This window comes from Petromyzon marinus, chromosome 3 (assembly GCF_048934315.1).
Source record: "Petromyzon marinus isolate PM22_M1 ecotype Great Lakes invasive population chromosome 3, UKy_Petmar_22M1.pri1.0, whole genome shotgun sequence".
Classification (NCBI taxonomy): Eukaryota; Metazoa; Chordata; class Hyperoartia; order Petromyzontiformes; family Petromyzontidae; genus Petromyzon; species Petromyzon marinus.
The window spans coordinates 5,025,007-5,040,438 of NC_133669.1; the positions used below are offsets into that span (position 1 = coordinate 5,025,007).

Consider the following 15,432-nt stretch of genomic DNA (forward strand, 5'->3'; position numbering starts at 1 on the left):
TAACCAACGCGACACGTTGCTGAAATGCAAGATCGTTGATTGGTACAACACTTGAGCGATGCCAACCCTTTGTGTCGACTTTACAATCGATAAAAGCCTGGATTTATAGTTGCAATCAACTCACCGGACTCGATCGTAAAATAAATATTGTGGTCAAGGAAACTTCCACTTTCATCTTCCGCTTTGAACAACATCCACCACCCCTCACCCCCTACCATCTCAACGAGAGTGATAATCCCAACCCCTCCCTCTTTACCAACGCAGTAAACCGAGCTAAGAGATTAACACCTTCAACCTTAGGTGACTCTTCGAGTTGTGGGAACCTAAGGACATTGGACATAGAAACAGCAAGGACAGAGTCCAACAAAAATCACACCAATTTTGGATACAAGACGTTTTAAAGCCTCCCTCGCAGATGTTTGACAGTAATCATCAAGCAATGGTCCTATGGTATTGATACATTCCAGCCAGAGTCCAGTGAATGATGCCACAGTGATTGATCACAGTGGGGTTCTGCCTGTACCTAAATAATTAAAAGTGGCCAGAGCAGGATGTTTTAAATGTGATTTCTCTAATATGCGATGTGCTGGGAGAAAACCCACACACACGCATGGCACGTACCATGGAAAATACAATAATATTGCATGTAAATGCGAGATACAGAGAAAAGGTTGCATGGAAATGCCAAAACATTTTCACTCAATTTGCCAAGTTTACTTAATCTGTCAGCTGACAGGCCATACACAGAGTCCACAGCATGGAACTGCCAGTGTGTTAGAGAAGGTGACACCGCAGCTCAGAGGAAGCGCGTGAAAATTGTTTAAACAAAATAGGAATGAAGGTATTGCTGGAGTTTGTTATGCATGTTAAAGCAAAAAGGTAGATATCAGTCTTTGAATAAATATTCTCAATGTTTATGTTCATATATTTTTGCATTTTTTCCCAAATAACTTTGATTAAAAACTCAAGATTGGATAAAAAAAACCCTTGTTATTGGGTAGAACGGTAGCGTAGAGGTTAACATAATTCTATATGAACTCGCCGCCGTGAATTCAATGCCTGGCCATACTAACATCAGTGGCGAGTGACATCTGAACTGGCTCTGGATTTCCCCACCCATTATCTACTTGCACGCTCGGAAAGCAAGGGGTGACCTTTATCTACTAGTGGATTGACAGTGCTGTTGAACTATCATTATTATTGATCAATACCAAGGATTTCCCAAAACCTTATGACACCAGATACTACCTTCCTTCCCCTCTCAGTGTCTCCTTTCTTCCCAGAATAGCCAGGCAATTGGAATGCATTGGTAAATTTGGCATAGCTGATATAATCTACTATAAGTATACATCAGCAGGCAGACACACAGAAGTCACATGTACACAACAAATGACGCAAGACGACCCAGTTACTTAACAACCCAGCCATGAAGTGCACGCAACAAATCTATTTGCAGCACTGGCATAGAATGCTTGTAATCACTGTCTTACTGTTCGTGACAAACATTTATCTCATGCATGAGGCTTACCCTTAATGCTGAAAGCTCACAAAAAGCACATTTCAATCGTGGGAAAACTGCAGGTAACCAGCAAGCAAACACTGTATACAATGTAAAAGGATCAAGTCTTTATTAATATAGACAATCTGAACTGGAAAGTCTAGGCTATTAAGTCCAGACACATGAAGACTGCATACAATCCACTTACTGCAGTGGAAACATCTCCGGCTGTTGTTCCTCATCTAGATTCCCTAAATTTTGATTTAAAGCTTTCATGACTGCAGCGATTCATATTCTTGGTTCTTTCTTTTATTATTTTACGGTTTGCCTTCTACGTGACTTTACCGAAAGAACCAAGAATATAGATTCCCTAACTTATGCGACCTGGCTGTGTTCACAACATGCGGCTTACCCAACAACCCACTCAAACCCGAAACAACACTCAGCCTAAAGCGATTTTCTCAAACATATTGTAAACACATGGCGAGATGAAAGCAATACCAAACACTTACCAGATCTTCCTTACGAACTCCTGAAGCCGAAGAGGCGGAGGGGCTGGCACTCATTATGATTACAACTGCAGAGACACACAGAGACAGGGACATGTCGGTTAGCCTTAGGCACAGTGATGATCGAGCCTGATAATCACCACCAATTAAGTGTGGTGTTGTTTTGCATCATGGTCCGGAACTGAACTTGACTTTTACAGATTGTAGCACGATGTAATAACCACTGCAACGCCATTTATTCATTAAAGTAGCAACGTTACACACATAAAGGAGACACGTTAATTATGACAGGAGAAAGGATGATAAATATATGTATGTTGTCGAGGATAAGTTAAAGCATTTTGGATTGGGGATTGTTGCAGCTTTTCTGATCAATGAAACTACATTTATTCCAAATTGTCAATTTTCTAGTGCTCCGAGATCATAAATACTAAAAAAATTTCTACCAGGTAAGGCCCACTGAGCTACATAGCTCTTTTTCAGAAGCGACTTGGCCACAAATGATAGCTGAATGAAGTGACTGATTTCGTGAAAATGTAATCGCAGCCGGAGGACTCAGAAAAATCCATGCGACCACGGGGAGAACATGCAAACTCCAAATATACAAACGTCATAGTCGGGATCGAACCACGCCCTCCTCCATACCAAGTGAGGTAGTTAACATCTCACCACCGTGCTTCAACAAAGCGTCCGGCTTCAGGCCTCACAGAGTGGTTTCAACTGAAGAGGTGAGATTAGTGCCATAAATACTGTTTAAAAAGTCTATGGTTTCCAAATAAAGTTTTACTATGTCCAGGCATAACCAGAAGGCATGAAGGTAGGAGTGGACCATGCCCGGAGAGCATCTATGTAATGTAGGTGCCATGTATGAACTTAATCTGGATAAGCCTTAGTAGAAACGATCTTGGGCCAGATTAAGGGGCCCAACAAATGTGTCCATTTCTGCAGGTGGATCTCATAGGACAGACACCTATTCCAAAGTTTCCGAGAGACCAGCCTGGTTCGGGAGCCCTCGCCATACATCAGGCGATAGGCCTCTAGCCAGTCCATATTCTATGATTGGGTAAAATAAATTGCTAAGATTATTTCCGGGGGCTTTCACAATCGCGTCTCTGATCTATAAATATATTTTTTAATGGGAGCGCCAGATATTATCCTTAGCCTGCACCTGACTAAAGGACAGCACACTGCCCGCCTTAGACAAGAAATAACCTACAATTTCCATGCCGGACTCACTCCAGCTAGCCCACATCATCACCTTCCCCCCGACATTCAAAGTCGGATTACCCCAGAAAAACGATCTTCTATGGAGAGGAACTGGGAAGGGGATACGTCTATCCCTTTGCAAATCCCCAGCGTCGAAGAGAGCGTCCACGCCAGATTCTATGCTCCGGGGTCTACCTCTGGGCAAGGCAAGGAAAAAACCCAGCGAGGGAGCACGGCCTTACATACTCCTCTTCCTAATTTTCGTAGGATCCAACTAGCGTTCCATGTTCTGAAGGGCTACCGCCCTATGGTATTTCAATAAGTCCGGGAGAGTCAAGAGCGCCCTTCTTCACCGGTAGAGTGAGAGAGAGGGGTAATCGATGCGTGCAAGTTTGCGATTCAAAAAAAAACAACGAAATTTTACAGTGGGGCACCCGAAAAATTACCTCGGGGAGGCACCCATCACCTGAAGCCAGGGGAGTGGAAATTATTCCGGAAGAGCAATGAGGAAGGGACCGTAACGCCGAGATATTTGATGTGGGATGAAGACCACTTAAAGGGCAACAGGCTCTCTGGGGGTTTAGGGGATATTGGTGATAGGGGCATTAATTCCGACTTGGTTACATTTCATTTATGTCCAGAAGCTCCCCCATACTCCTTCACTAGGGCTGCACTAGGGACTTAACTCTTAGACAATCATGGATGAAATGGAAATTATTGTGTAATATGCAAGAGCTCATGAAACCTTGTCAAGAACAGACTTCTCTGTCTCCATACACTCTAGGACATGACCTCTGCTTTTAACTCACTAGTACATACATTATGGTACCTCCACAGAGAATTACTCAAGGACCGACACCCGCTGGCTAAACCGACTAAGAAGACAATCACTTCCTCCAGGTTGATGCCAAGGCATCGACATCCACCTCTCAAGATCATTCATCACGTCATTAACAGTACACCTTTAAGGAATATTCATATTTATATGTACTCATGAGAAAGTCGGGACTCCAACAAATTAATTATACAACTAGAAAATAAATTCGACAACGTGCACACAAAAACCTGAGCAAAATCTCTATCACATGTACCATACGTTAAAAGGGTTGTACCCTAAACAAAACTCAAATGGCTGCACAGATAAACCGGATCCTTCACAGGCAATATTATTCCACTCCTACATCCCCAATGTCACGTGCATTCACAATCAGAAGAGGACCCTTTTCGCCACATCAATCGCTCTACCAGGACTCACAGAAGCGGTTACAGGATCGCCCACTGTGAGTTCAGGAATGCCCACTGGACACACGGTCGAGATGGATCGCTGACGAGAACCGCGTTGTGCATTCGGGTCCACGTTTCTCAAAACACTTGCAGGCTCTGTAGAATAACTCAATCAATGTTGGCCATCTACCTACCCCCAACCCGCTGCAAGCAAGAAGCCATAACAACACGCCTTCACAAGCTTGACACGCCTCCAAGTTATAAATAGAACTGCCACCAAATATAGCTGCTAAATACCAAGTAAAAAAATGTTAGCTAAGGCTAGGGTGTTAAGTTTAGAAATAGTGCTCCCACGCATAATATGTCACCAAACTATATTTATTTTTTAAAAATTTTGACAAGTAATGTAAGAAATAGAATGAACTCAAGACATACAGTGAGGGAAAAAAGTATTTGATCCCCTGCTGATTTTGTACGCTTGCCCACTGACAAAGAAATTATCAGTCTATAATTTTAATGGTAGGTTTATTTGAACAGTGACAGACAGAATAACAACAACAAAATACAGAAACATGCCTGTCAAAAATGTTATAAATTGATTTGCATTTTAATGAGGGAAATAAGTATTTGATCCCTCTCAATCAGAAAGATTTCTGGCTCCCAGGTGTCTTTTATACAGGTAACGAGCTGAGATTAGGAGCACACTCTTAAAGGGAGTGCTCCTAATCTCAGCTTGTTACCTGGATAAAAGGCACCTGTCCACAGAAGCAATCAATCAGATTTCAAACTCTCCACCATGGCCAAGACCAAAGAGCTCTCCAAGGATGTCAGGGACAAGATTGTAGACCTACACAAGGCAGGAATGGGCTACAAGACCATTGCCAATCAGCTTGGTGAGAAGGTGACAACAGTTGGTGCAATAATTCGCAAATGGAAGAAACACAAAAGAACTGTCAATCTCCCTCGGCCTGGGGCTCCATGCAAGATCTCACCTCGTGGAGTTGCAATGATCATGAGAACGGTGAGGACTCAGCCCAGAACTACACGGGAGGATCTTGTCAATGATCTCAAGGCTGCTGGGACCATAGTCACTAGGAAAACAATTGGTAACACACTACGCCGCGAAGGACTGAAATTCTGCAGCGCCCGCAAGGTCCCTCTGCTCAAGAAAGCACATATACATGCCCGTCTGAAGTTTGCCAATGAACATCTGAATGATTCAGAGGACAACTGGGTGAAAGTGTTGTGGTCAGATGAGACCAAATTGGAACTCTTTGGCATCAACTCAACTCACCGTGTTTGGAGGAGCAGGAATGCTGCCTATGACCCCAAGAACACCATCCCCACCGTCAAACATGGAGGTGGAAACATTATGCTTTGGGGGTGTTTTTCTGCTAAGGGGACAGGACAACGTACCGTCAAATCTTGGGTGAGAACCTCCTTCCCTCAGCCAGAGCATTGAAAATGGGTCGTGAATGGGTATTCCAGCATGACAATGACCCGAAACACACGGCCAAGTCAACAAAGGAGTGACTCAAGAAGAAGCACATTAAGGTCCTGGAGTGGCATAGCCAATCTCCAGACCTTAATCCCATAGACAATCTGTGGAGGGAGCTGAAGGTTCGAGTTTCCAAAAGTCAGCCTCGAAACCTTAATGACTTGAAGAAGATCTGCAAAGAGGAGTGGGACAAAATCCCTCCTGAGATGTGTGCAAACCTGGTGGCCAACTACAAGTCTGACGTCTGTGATTGCCAACAAGGGTTTTGCCACCAAGTACTAAGTCATGTTTTGCAGAGGGGTCAAATACTTATTTCCCTCATTAAAATGCAAATCAATTTATAACATTTTTGACATGCGTTTTTCTGGATTTTTTGTTGTTATTCTGTCTCTCACTGTTAAAATAAACCTACCATTAAAATTATAGACTGATCATTTCTTTGTCAGTGGGCAAACGTACAAAATCAGCAGGGGATCAAATACTTTTTTTCCCTCACTGTAGCCCAAAGATGGAAACATACGCTATTACCCTGGATGGAAAGAAGGCTTTCTCTGTGTAGAAGAGGCAGTTTCTATATCTATTCTTCATGGATGTATGAAAATCATTGTCCATTATTTCTTCTTCTCTTCACACTATCAAATGAATCTATTGCCATTCCCATTCAGGAAGGCCCAACTTCGGGATAGATGTGAACTCAGTTTATATGTGGATCATATGTTAATCATGAGAAAATCTGCATGTTCCCTTTTTCAGCTTTAAAGTCTGAAACAACATATTAGGGAGGTCTTAATATTATAACTCAAACTCCACAAAGTCTGAAAGCATTCCCCTGCTTTGTGACTCACCGCAACTTGTTAGATTGCATAATCTCAACAAAAATTCAACAGAGTAATGAGTCGAGTAGTGGCAAAATGGTTAGTGGTCACCTAATCCTTAAATATTCGTAGACCCAAACAAATACGACAAAATATTTTATTACAAAAAATAAAATATCCTCCTGAAATGGAAAATCCACACACCAACAATTCCAAGACGTACATCAATATAATGTACAAATCAGCATTCCTAAATCCTGGGCATGGAATTCAGAACAAATCGCACTTTTGTAAGGCACAATGTCCTTATTATTAACCACTTACTTGAAGTGCAAACCTGGCAATAACTCGTTATATTGCTGCATCTGTATAACGCACTAAATAAAGCAACAAACAATTGCGTTAAGCAGTTATGTGAAATATGCACAGAATCAAAAGGAATTTAGTACTGCTAACCCTGCAAGTGGGAAAATACGGCTAAAAAACGATAAGCTCTTAAACAGGATCTGCAGAGATGCGGTCCGTGCTTAGGCAGTCAGCTGTACTTACGTGCTGCAACCTGTAAATTGGCTGCACTGACAAAAGACTGGCCGTCCCAAAAGGGGTCGGAGTAGGCGCAAAGAGGCGTGAGCCTCGGTGGGCAGAAGAAGAGAAAAAAATCTCAAACGCGTGCACCCTTATAACAGCTTGACCCTAGTCCCCAGTGACTCATGCAGGAAAGTGGGCTGGTTTCAGCTGGTCCGTGTGACTTATCCGGCATGTGCCCAGACATGTCCACACACAAACGCAGAGACACGCACACACATGTTCACACACCTGCCCACACACATCCGCACACAAAGACATAGCCCAAATAGCCTGAGCCGACTTTTGAGGCAAATGCTGTTAGCAAGCACCTATGCAGGCCGGCACTGTATAGGAGGGGGTGTGTGGCCAGCACACGCCCAGCCGCCATTGTCTTCCTTGGGGCGATGTTTACACATCGTAACAGGTACTCATTTTAGGCGGAGTGGACCAAGGGGAGGCCCAGGACCAGTCCACATAAGTCACTGGCGTTGGCCATGAGTGTGACTCGAACTCGAGTTGCTGGGTTCGTAGCGAACCGCTACACTACGGCACATTCACAACACATGCTCACATACACAGTCCAACACAAAGACATATCACACACAGAGGATGACAAAGATTGCAAGCATGAGGGGTAGCCTTGGCTGGGAATCGAACTCAGGTCCGATGGGTGGAGAGTAGTGTACTAATCACTTCACCAGTACTCCCCCACACAGATGTCCTAACTTTACACTTTTCTGCCAAGACTATATCACATGGCCTCCACTTCACTGCATACTGACAAACACCACAACCAATGGCCCCATTCCCCAGGAAGTTCCCAAGTCTCAATTGTAAAAAAACTATAGCGTCTCACCACCTTACTTCTATTCGGTGTATTTGATAAATTGTTAAATATACAACAAATGGCCAGGAAGTAAGACAAATCCTCCTCCAATTCCAACAAAAATATATTGAGTTCCAGTGATTATCCATTGTTTGCTTTATTTAAAAAATATAGCGGGATACATGTATTTGAAAGACTGGGTAATGGATTCAATGTGATTAAATTTTAATAACTTAACAAATCTCTTATAAGTTAATGTATTGATTCTTGTTCGTAAATTACCCAAGTACTGACACACGATTTATTTTAAATGAATATATTTTAAAAAATGTGGCATGAATAGATATGAAGTGTAAGCTCTTGTGGTACAATAATGCCAAAGAATATGAATAAAGCTTAACATTTCAATTATAAACCATTCAAAGCATGAACGGTCGCCCCTAAACGCAATTAAAAGAACGTAATGAAACGAAAACAAACGTAACAGAGTACACAACAATGCTGACCACCCACTCGGCTAGCTTCAAACCTCACAACTATTCACCACATCCCCGGAAGCTCCTCTCATTTGATGTCCCCCAAACCAGTGCAAATCTTCCATCAACACCTTCTGCTAATGATCCATCATCAACCCCAACCCCCACCACCGAAAAAAAATCTTACTCCCACAACACTCCAGCCAGTGCCCCACCCCGGAGATGCCCTTTACTCAGAGCAAATGAGAACTGTGACATCAATTGAAAAAGTGTGGGCCTAATTACAAATATTGCTGGAGAAATAAAAAATAACAGTTGGGCTACTTAAGATATGTTTTTGCAATCAAAGTGTATCTGACTACGAGCGTTGTGCCGTGCTCATATCCACAGCTTTGAGCGAGTTGGGAAAAGTCCACATTCCTATAACAAGGATCTGCCTGTGCAATGACAAATGTTGGCGTGTGCAAAATAATTATTACCTTCAATGATGGCAGAGTAAAGATAACATTTAGTGATGCTTTTCTAACTATATAAACACGAAGACCATATCAAGATATACATATAGAGATAATGACTGATTTACATTCTACTGAGTTTTAAGGACTAAAACTATAAAATGTGGCAAAAGGTCGATTCTATGCTTAAAACCAAAAAACTAATCAAAATAACTCAATGCCATTATCATTAACACAGCATTTTTTAATAAACAAATAAAGACTGTTTCAGGCAGAGGCTCTGAAGGAGGGCCAAAGGTGAAAAGATGACAACACGTTCGCTTATTACGTTTTGTATTATAGTATAGCACCGATGTCAAAGGTGGTACGGTCTTTTCAAATAACGAATGTAAAAACAGTCCTTTGTTTACCCAGGAAAGCCTCACCGAGTCTCCCGACGCTTTCTAATCGTAAGCTTGGAATGTTTATTCAACGACTTACCCTGAGTATCCGTAAATATGGGAGGAACTCGATTAATCAAAGAAACACTCAACTCAAATGTTGCATACAAGTGCCTAAAACAAGCAGCAGCTTCTTAGCCAAGGAGGTTGGAATTGTCACAAGCACTCACAATGATCATCACGATCCACCAACCCCACCCCCTCAAAGCTGTGCCTGGCAGGCGCCATCAAGGCTGGAAAAATTATTTTAACAAAGCAGGCGGTGACTAATTAGGGTGTTCACATGCCTGTGGGGTCGTGAGGGCAGGGCCTTGCCCGGGCTAGCTCACTGCGTGTGGGGACCTGCCCGTCTTCTCACGCCTTATGTGTTTAAAAGCCTTGTATGTGTTTAAAAGCCTTGTATGTGTTTTAAAGCACTGTGTTGAAGGTACTCTGCTCAAAGTCCACCCGTTCTCACAAACTCATGACAACCACATTGATACAAAGCCATAGCAACTCCTTTAGACATATCCAAAAAGACCAATTCCAGGGCTCAAGTTCGCATTCATTATTTTCTAGGACCCCCCCCCCCGCGCCAGATGCCCTGCCCCCCCTCCAACCCTGCTCCCCTCCTCCCTGAATGGCAGAGGGAGAGGAAATATTTTCCAGAGCTCAGCCTAGGACAACTCCAGCTGAAGTAAAGCCCTGTCACCATTATTTTAGACATTTTAGGTGGCTAACTTCACATTTAAATGGGGATCAGTAACTTTTCCATAACTTTGGTTGCCACTCCGTAGTTCAGTCTCGACCACCAGCCAATTTCCCTTCATCGGGACATGTCCTGCCAAAGCCCCCTTTTCTAAACAATATAAATTTTGTGTCTAACTAGCATATGCCCGATAGGATGTTTTCCACAGAGGTAAAGGGATTAAATCAGCTCATGTGCAGGAGCCAGTCAGATTATTGCATCGCAAGAGATGGCAACAGCCTGGGCGAGTTTCAACCAGCAATGGATAAATCACGGCTGGTGATTACTTTTTTTTCTACGTAATGTCCACAGAGCAAACAGAAACCCAGGAGCGGTGTGTATCGTCAAAAACACAGCATCTGTAAACCCACTTTTGAAAGAGTACTCAGGGCGCCAGGCAAGTACTTCCTTGCACAACACCTATCACATACCAAGCCATGGTAGTTTTTAATGTGTAGGGCTCTAAACTTACTTTGCAATTTCAAAAAGTCTAAAATTTGTCTCATGCTCAAACGAGCAGGTCCTGATCTACAGGTGGAAATTCCAAGTTAATTTGTATTTCAATCGCGCAACCACTGCTAACTTCCTGTAAAGGGGTAAACATTTCCTCGACCTAGGATCTGGATGGAATTGATTGGTATTTGAATTTGCAACCTTCAAATTTACCAAGCACTACCACAGCAGTGCATAGCCAAGCTCTGTATACGCAAGGTGATACAAATTTATTTTGTAGATATGTACATGACACGCTAACATAGCCATATAATGAAATAAAAAATGCAGCTTTCTTACATTGCTTCCAGACCATCATCACCCCTATAAAAGGTGGACGTAGCAAAAATATCCATTACGGAAAGGTTAAAATTTAAATACCCTATAAAGGTCAAAAAGGCTTATTGAAATTCCTTATAAAGGTCAAAGTGGAAATGTAATGGTCCCCCCCAAGTTGAAAGCTGTAAGCACCACCGCTTTCACGTTTGCAGACGTTCAATATGCACAATCCACCCCGCATACAATGCATGTAACCATCACTAAACAAATATATACAGAGAAAACAGCACATTTAAAAAACACCTTTGATAACAAAAATTCTCCAGTGAATAAAGCTCTATCATATAATGTAAACCTCCCATTAAAGCTCAAAAGTTAATACAACACTGAGTTTATTGGACCTGTTTTTAAATTACATTCACTTCCTGTTTAGTTGCTCCTGTCTCAATGCGTGAGAAGCTGAACAGCTTTTGGCCTTGGAAAAGTGTCTTAAACAGAGCTGTCAATCATACACCTGGTCACACCCACACACTTGGCTCCTCCCTCTCTGGCTGCAGCTTTCCATTGTAATTCTTTACAGCGAATATTAGATTACAATCTTAACACTCATGCAGTATTGCCTATAGGTTTTTTATGTTTAAAACCTAGGTTTTGTTCAGATTTCGTTAGGAAAGGCGATTTACAAAATCAAGATTATGTCAGGGCCTCATGGCACATCCGCCCAATGTTGTCTACGGCTACTACTAACACTTCTCCTTTTAAGTAGGCCAGCCGTGTCTGATGAGGTGCACACCCTCGTTTGTGATGTGGGTGTCCACCTCCATAAAATTAACTCAGCATTTAGTGACAACAGCGAGAGGCCTGCAAGAAAAGAATGCACGAGAGTGAAATGTGTGTATTGATGTCGCTCTGTGGAAACGCAATATTGTTCGTTTTAAAACTTTGTAGTACAGCCATATTAACTATGCTAGGAATTATAATACTGTAGGGTTTTTGCCTTGCTGGCAATAACACAGGTGTTAAGATCTTCTTTGATTATTTCGGTAAAGTCACGTAGAATGAGAATAAAATAATAAATTTATAAAATAAAAGAACACAATAAAATTCTCACCAAACTGAAACCTTTGCAAGGAATCATGTCTGCATTAAAACACATATACTTGTGATGAAAATGCAAACAAAAAAACATGCTCTGACAGTATGTGCATTGTCTTTGAAACGGATTGGTCCACACCAGACAGCTTTCTTTGCTAGGAATGTCGATGTATGCTCGGAATGTTAAAGCTGATGACGTGGTAGAATTAAATGCTAACTGCGCAAACAACCACAATTGTATACCAAAAGAGCTCAAAGAACCACAACCATACACCACGACGACTCCAACTAAAACCATACACCGCCACAACTTAAATCAGAACCAACCACAATTACACACCATAAAAAGTTCCCTAACAACTACATATGCAAATACAACTGCTCACACAAAACAGCCACAAAGACAAGCAACAAACAATTGCTCAAACACAACTACAAAGAAAAAAAACGACCTTCGACGCATCTGTGTGAGAGTAACGGTCGACATGAGTCTGCTCCTGACTATAGTCCCAAACTTTCTCATATATATTTACCCAATCCCATCTCCCCCTGCACACACACTGCATCCAAGCATCATCAACCTTCAAGCACGCGCTCAAGGCTCACCGGTTCAGGATGGTATACGAGGGGGGGGGGGGGGACTCTTTTGACCTCTGGTTCCGTGCCTCCGAGTTTTCGAACAAGGCGTACGATTCGCCAAACGTGAGCACGTTATTTTAAATTGTAATCAATGTTACACTTCACCAGCATACATACACTTAAATACTTGCTACATTAATAAACAAACACTCACTAATACAAACTTTACATCGATTCATAATAAATAACATACAGTGCATTACAGAAACCCTTTTATAAACAATTAACAGAGGTACATTCAATAAGTAAAATGCAGTTGCATACAACACATACAATATTATTTGATGACGTTGCGTTGGCAGTGCTGCACAAGTACAATGGGGAAAAAAGCTCATTCGTCAATAACAGTCTAAAAATGCAACTATATAACAGGAGAATTTATGGGCAACGTCCCTTTTTCATAGCACACGTGTTGTGCTCTGAAGAATAACACTGGGTAGGTAACACGTAACACATTTGATTGGAATAAGCACATTCAGTAATCCATTCGCATCACTACGCGCGTCTTAAAATGTGGAGTAAAAAAAATGTGCGCGTTGCCTTTATAAAAAACAGCACAAGCCGATTGGACAGGTGGCGCATAGAATGGCTTGGATAACATCTTTACCTGTGTTATAAATAACGCACGTGTGCATTTGCTGTATCCATGAGGCATTTTGTCAAATGCTCGAGAGAAACGCTGCTTTATTATTGACGGCGGCATCCGGTATCGAACCCGATGCAGACGCTCAGTGACTCCCAAGGAAACGGGGTTGGAACGCACAGCATTGTCCGTCATTTAAAACACGTAATTCAGCTTTAAGAAAACATACATACTTTAAACGAATGCAATTGTTAAAATGGTGTTTATTTTTACATGGCATCGGTTATGAAAACATACGTGCCTACGCAGACCGGGAGATCTCCGATGCGAGGCCGCGTGTCCCGATTTCCGGCCAAAATTCAGGCGAGACCGAGGTTTACGAGCAAAACCGGGCCGCGGCGGTCGCGGTAAGGTGTTTTATTCGTTTAAACCCCAAAAAAGTTGCATTCAATTACCGACTAGAACGTAATTAAAGCTACTCTAAAAGAGCACCGACATGCAATCGTTTGCAAATAATACACATTTTTGGACAGGGTTGTTGTTTTTTTTTATTAGAAAATTAGGCCTAATTAAACAGGCTTTTCGAACACAAAAGGCTCACGCGCGGGCGAGGTAAACAAAGCGCCTGCAGCGTTTTGTTATTCAATAACTCCACTGTGCTCGCTTAACAATAAACTAACCATTCCAACACACCATTTCAAAATCAATACATTCAAGTTACAGCTTAAAACAATTCGAATTAAATTCAAATGAAATCAACAACTCGAAGCGCTTGAGTGCGGCCTAGCGACTCAGGCGACGCTGCGCTCACACACACACAAAAAACCACTCGGCAGACTTCCCGTATTTAGAACACAATTCCTGACATTTTGTTACACTGATAGCCTTGGGTTTAGCATTATTTATACGCAATAGCAAATGTTGCGAGTTTATTTTTGTTTAGGTGCTGTTGGTTATCGAAGGATGGCTGAACGCCGCTCAACTTACCGAGTTGGAGGATCTTGCCCGGGCAGGTCTGGGCACGCGGCGGACGTGAGGGGCCCCGGAACGCGCATGGAGCCAATACGCCTGAGATTCCGCCAATGGCATCCAATGGAATTTGATCGATTACACACGCCTCAATTCAACTTACCAACGATTTTGCCAATCGAACAGCAGGCGTGAAGACGTTAATGCACAAAAACTGAAACCTTTCTTCAAGGATTTCATGCCCCGCATTCGCCACATGTGCTTTGTGGTGAACATGCATGCAAACAGACAAAAAAAACGTGGGCTGGTAGTATGTGATGCATTGTCTTTGAAACTGATTGGTCCACAGCAGAGACAGCTTTCTTTAGAGCCCAGTCTCCAACAGTGTTAGGCCAAAAAGGCGAACAGCACAAAGACAATGCACTATCAGGACATTGCGAACTCAGGGTAAAACATCTCCATATATATAAAAGGCAGAGTTGTGAATATGTGTGTCTGTTCAAAAAGTTTAGCGTACTTCCCGACATGCAACAAACTTGAAATTTCCCATGTGGGTACTTTCCAGACTGCACACCATGCAAACATTATAAAAATACACTTTTGTTTTTTCTAGGGGTGGGTGGAGCTCATTAATGCATTTATTTTTTGCACGGCAAGTGAGCTGTGACGTCAAATCTGTCACGTGACCCTCGCATGTGGAAGCCTAACGCATTGTAGTGTAGCGGTGAGCACGCCCCGCTACGAACCCGGCCACCCGAGTTCGATTCCCGCTCACGGCCACCACCGGTGACGATTATTTGAACCGGTCCTGGGCGTCCCCTAGGTTGACTCAGCCTCAAACAATGACTGTAATTGGTGTGGTGTGTGAACATCGCCACTGGGGAGACAAAGTCGGCCGGGCGTGTTGAATCCAAGTCCCGGGCGAAGCGATGTTTAGTGTTTTTTGCCAAGCAAAGCCAACACTGAGCTGCTATATAAGGCACTTTTAGTTTGTTCAGAAGCAGCCTGGGCCACAAATGTTAGTCCAACGAAGTGGCTTATAATGTCGAAATATGTAAATGTTGTGGATTTTACTCTGCAACACTGCACTAGTAACGAATTTGCATGTTCTGTTTACGTAACAAACCTTACTAA

At 42.6% G+C, this 15,432-nt stretch overlaps 1 protein-coding gene across 3 annotated transcripts in view; it reads right to left on the reverse strand.

The window, feature by feature from the left end:
* The window catches only part of MDM2 (MDM2 proto-oncogene), a 38,869-nt gene extending 24,424 nt beyond the window's left edge, over window positions 1-14,445 (reverse strand). The window contains exons 1-2 of one of the 3 annotated variants that reach the window (XM_032971463.2): window positions 14,317-14,445; window positions 2,011-2,075 (exon numbers count right to left, since the gene is read on the reverse strand). In XM_032971463.2, the coding sequence (XP_032827354.2) occupies window positions 2,011-2,064 (54 nt within the window). In that variant the 5' untranslated portion in view covers window positions 2,065-2,075; window positions 14,317-14,445. The other 2 variants (XM_032971455.2, XM_032971472.2) reach the window with 2 other exon arrangements.
* Window positions 14,446-15,432: the final 987 nt, after the last annotated feature.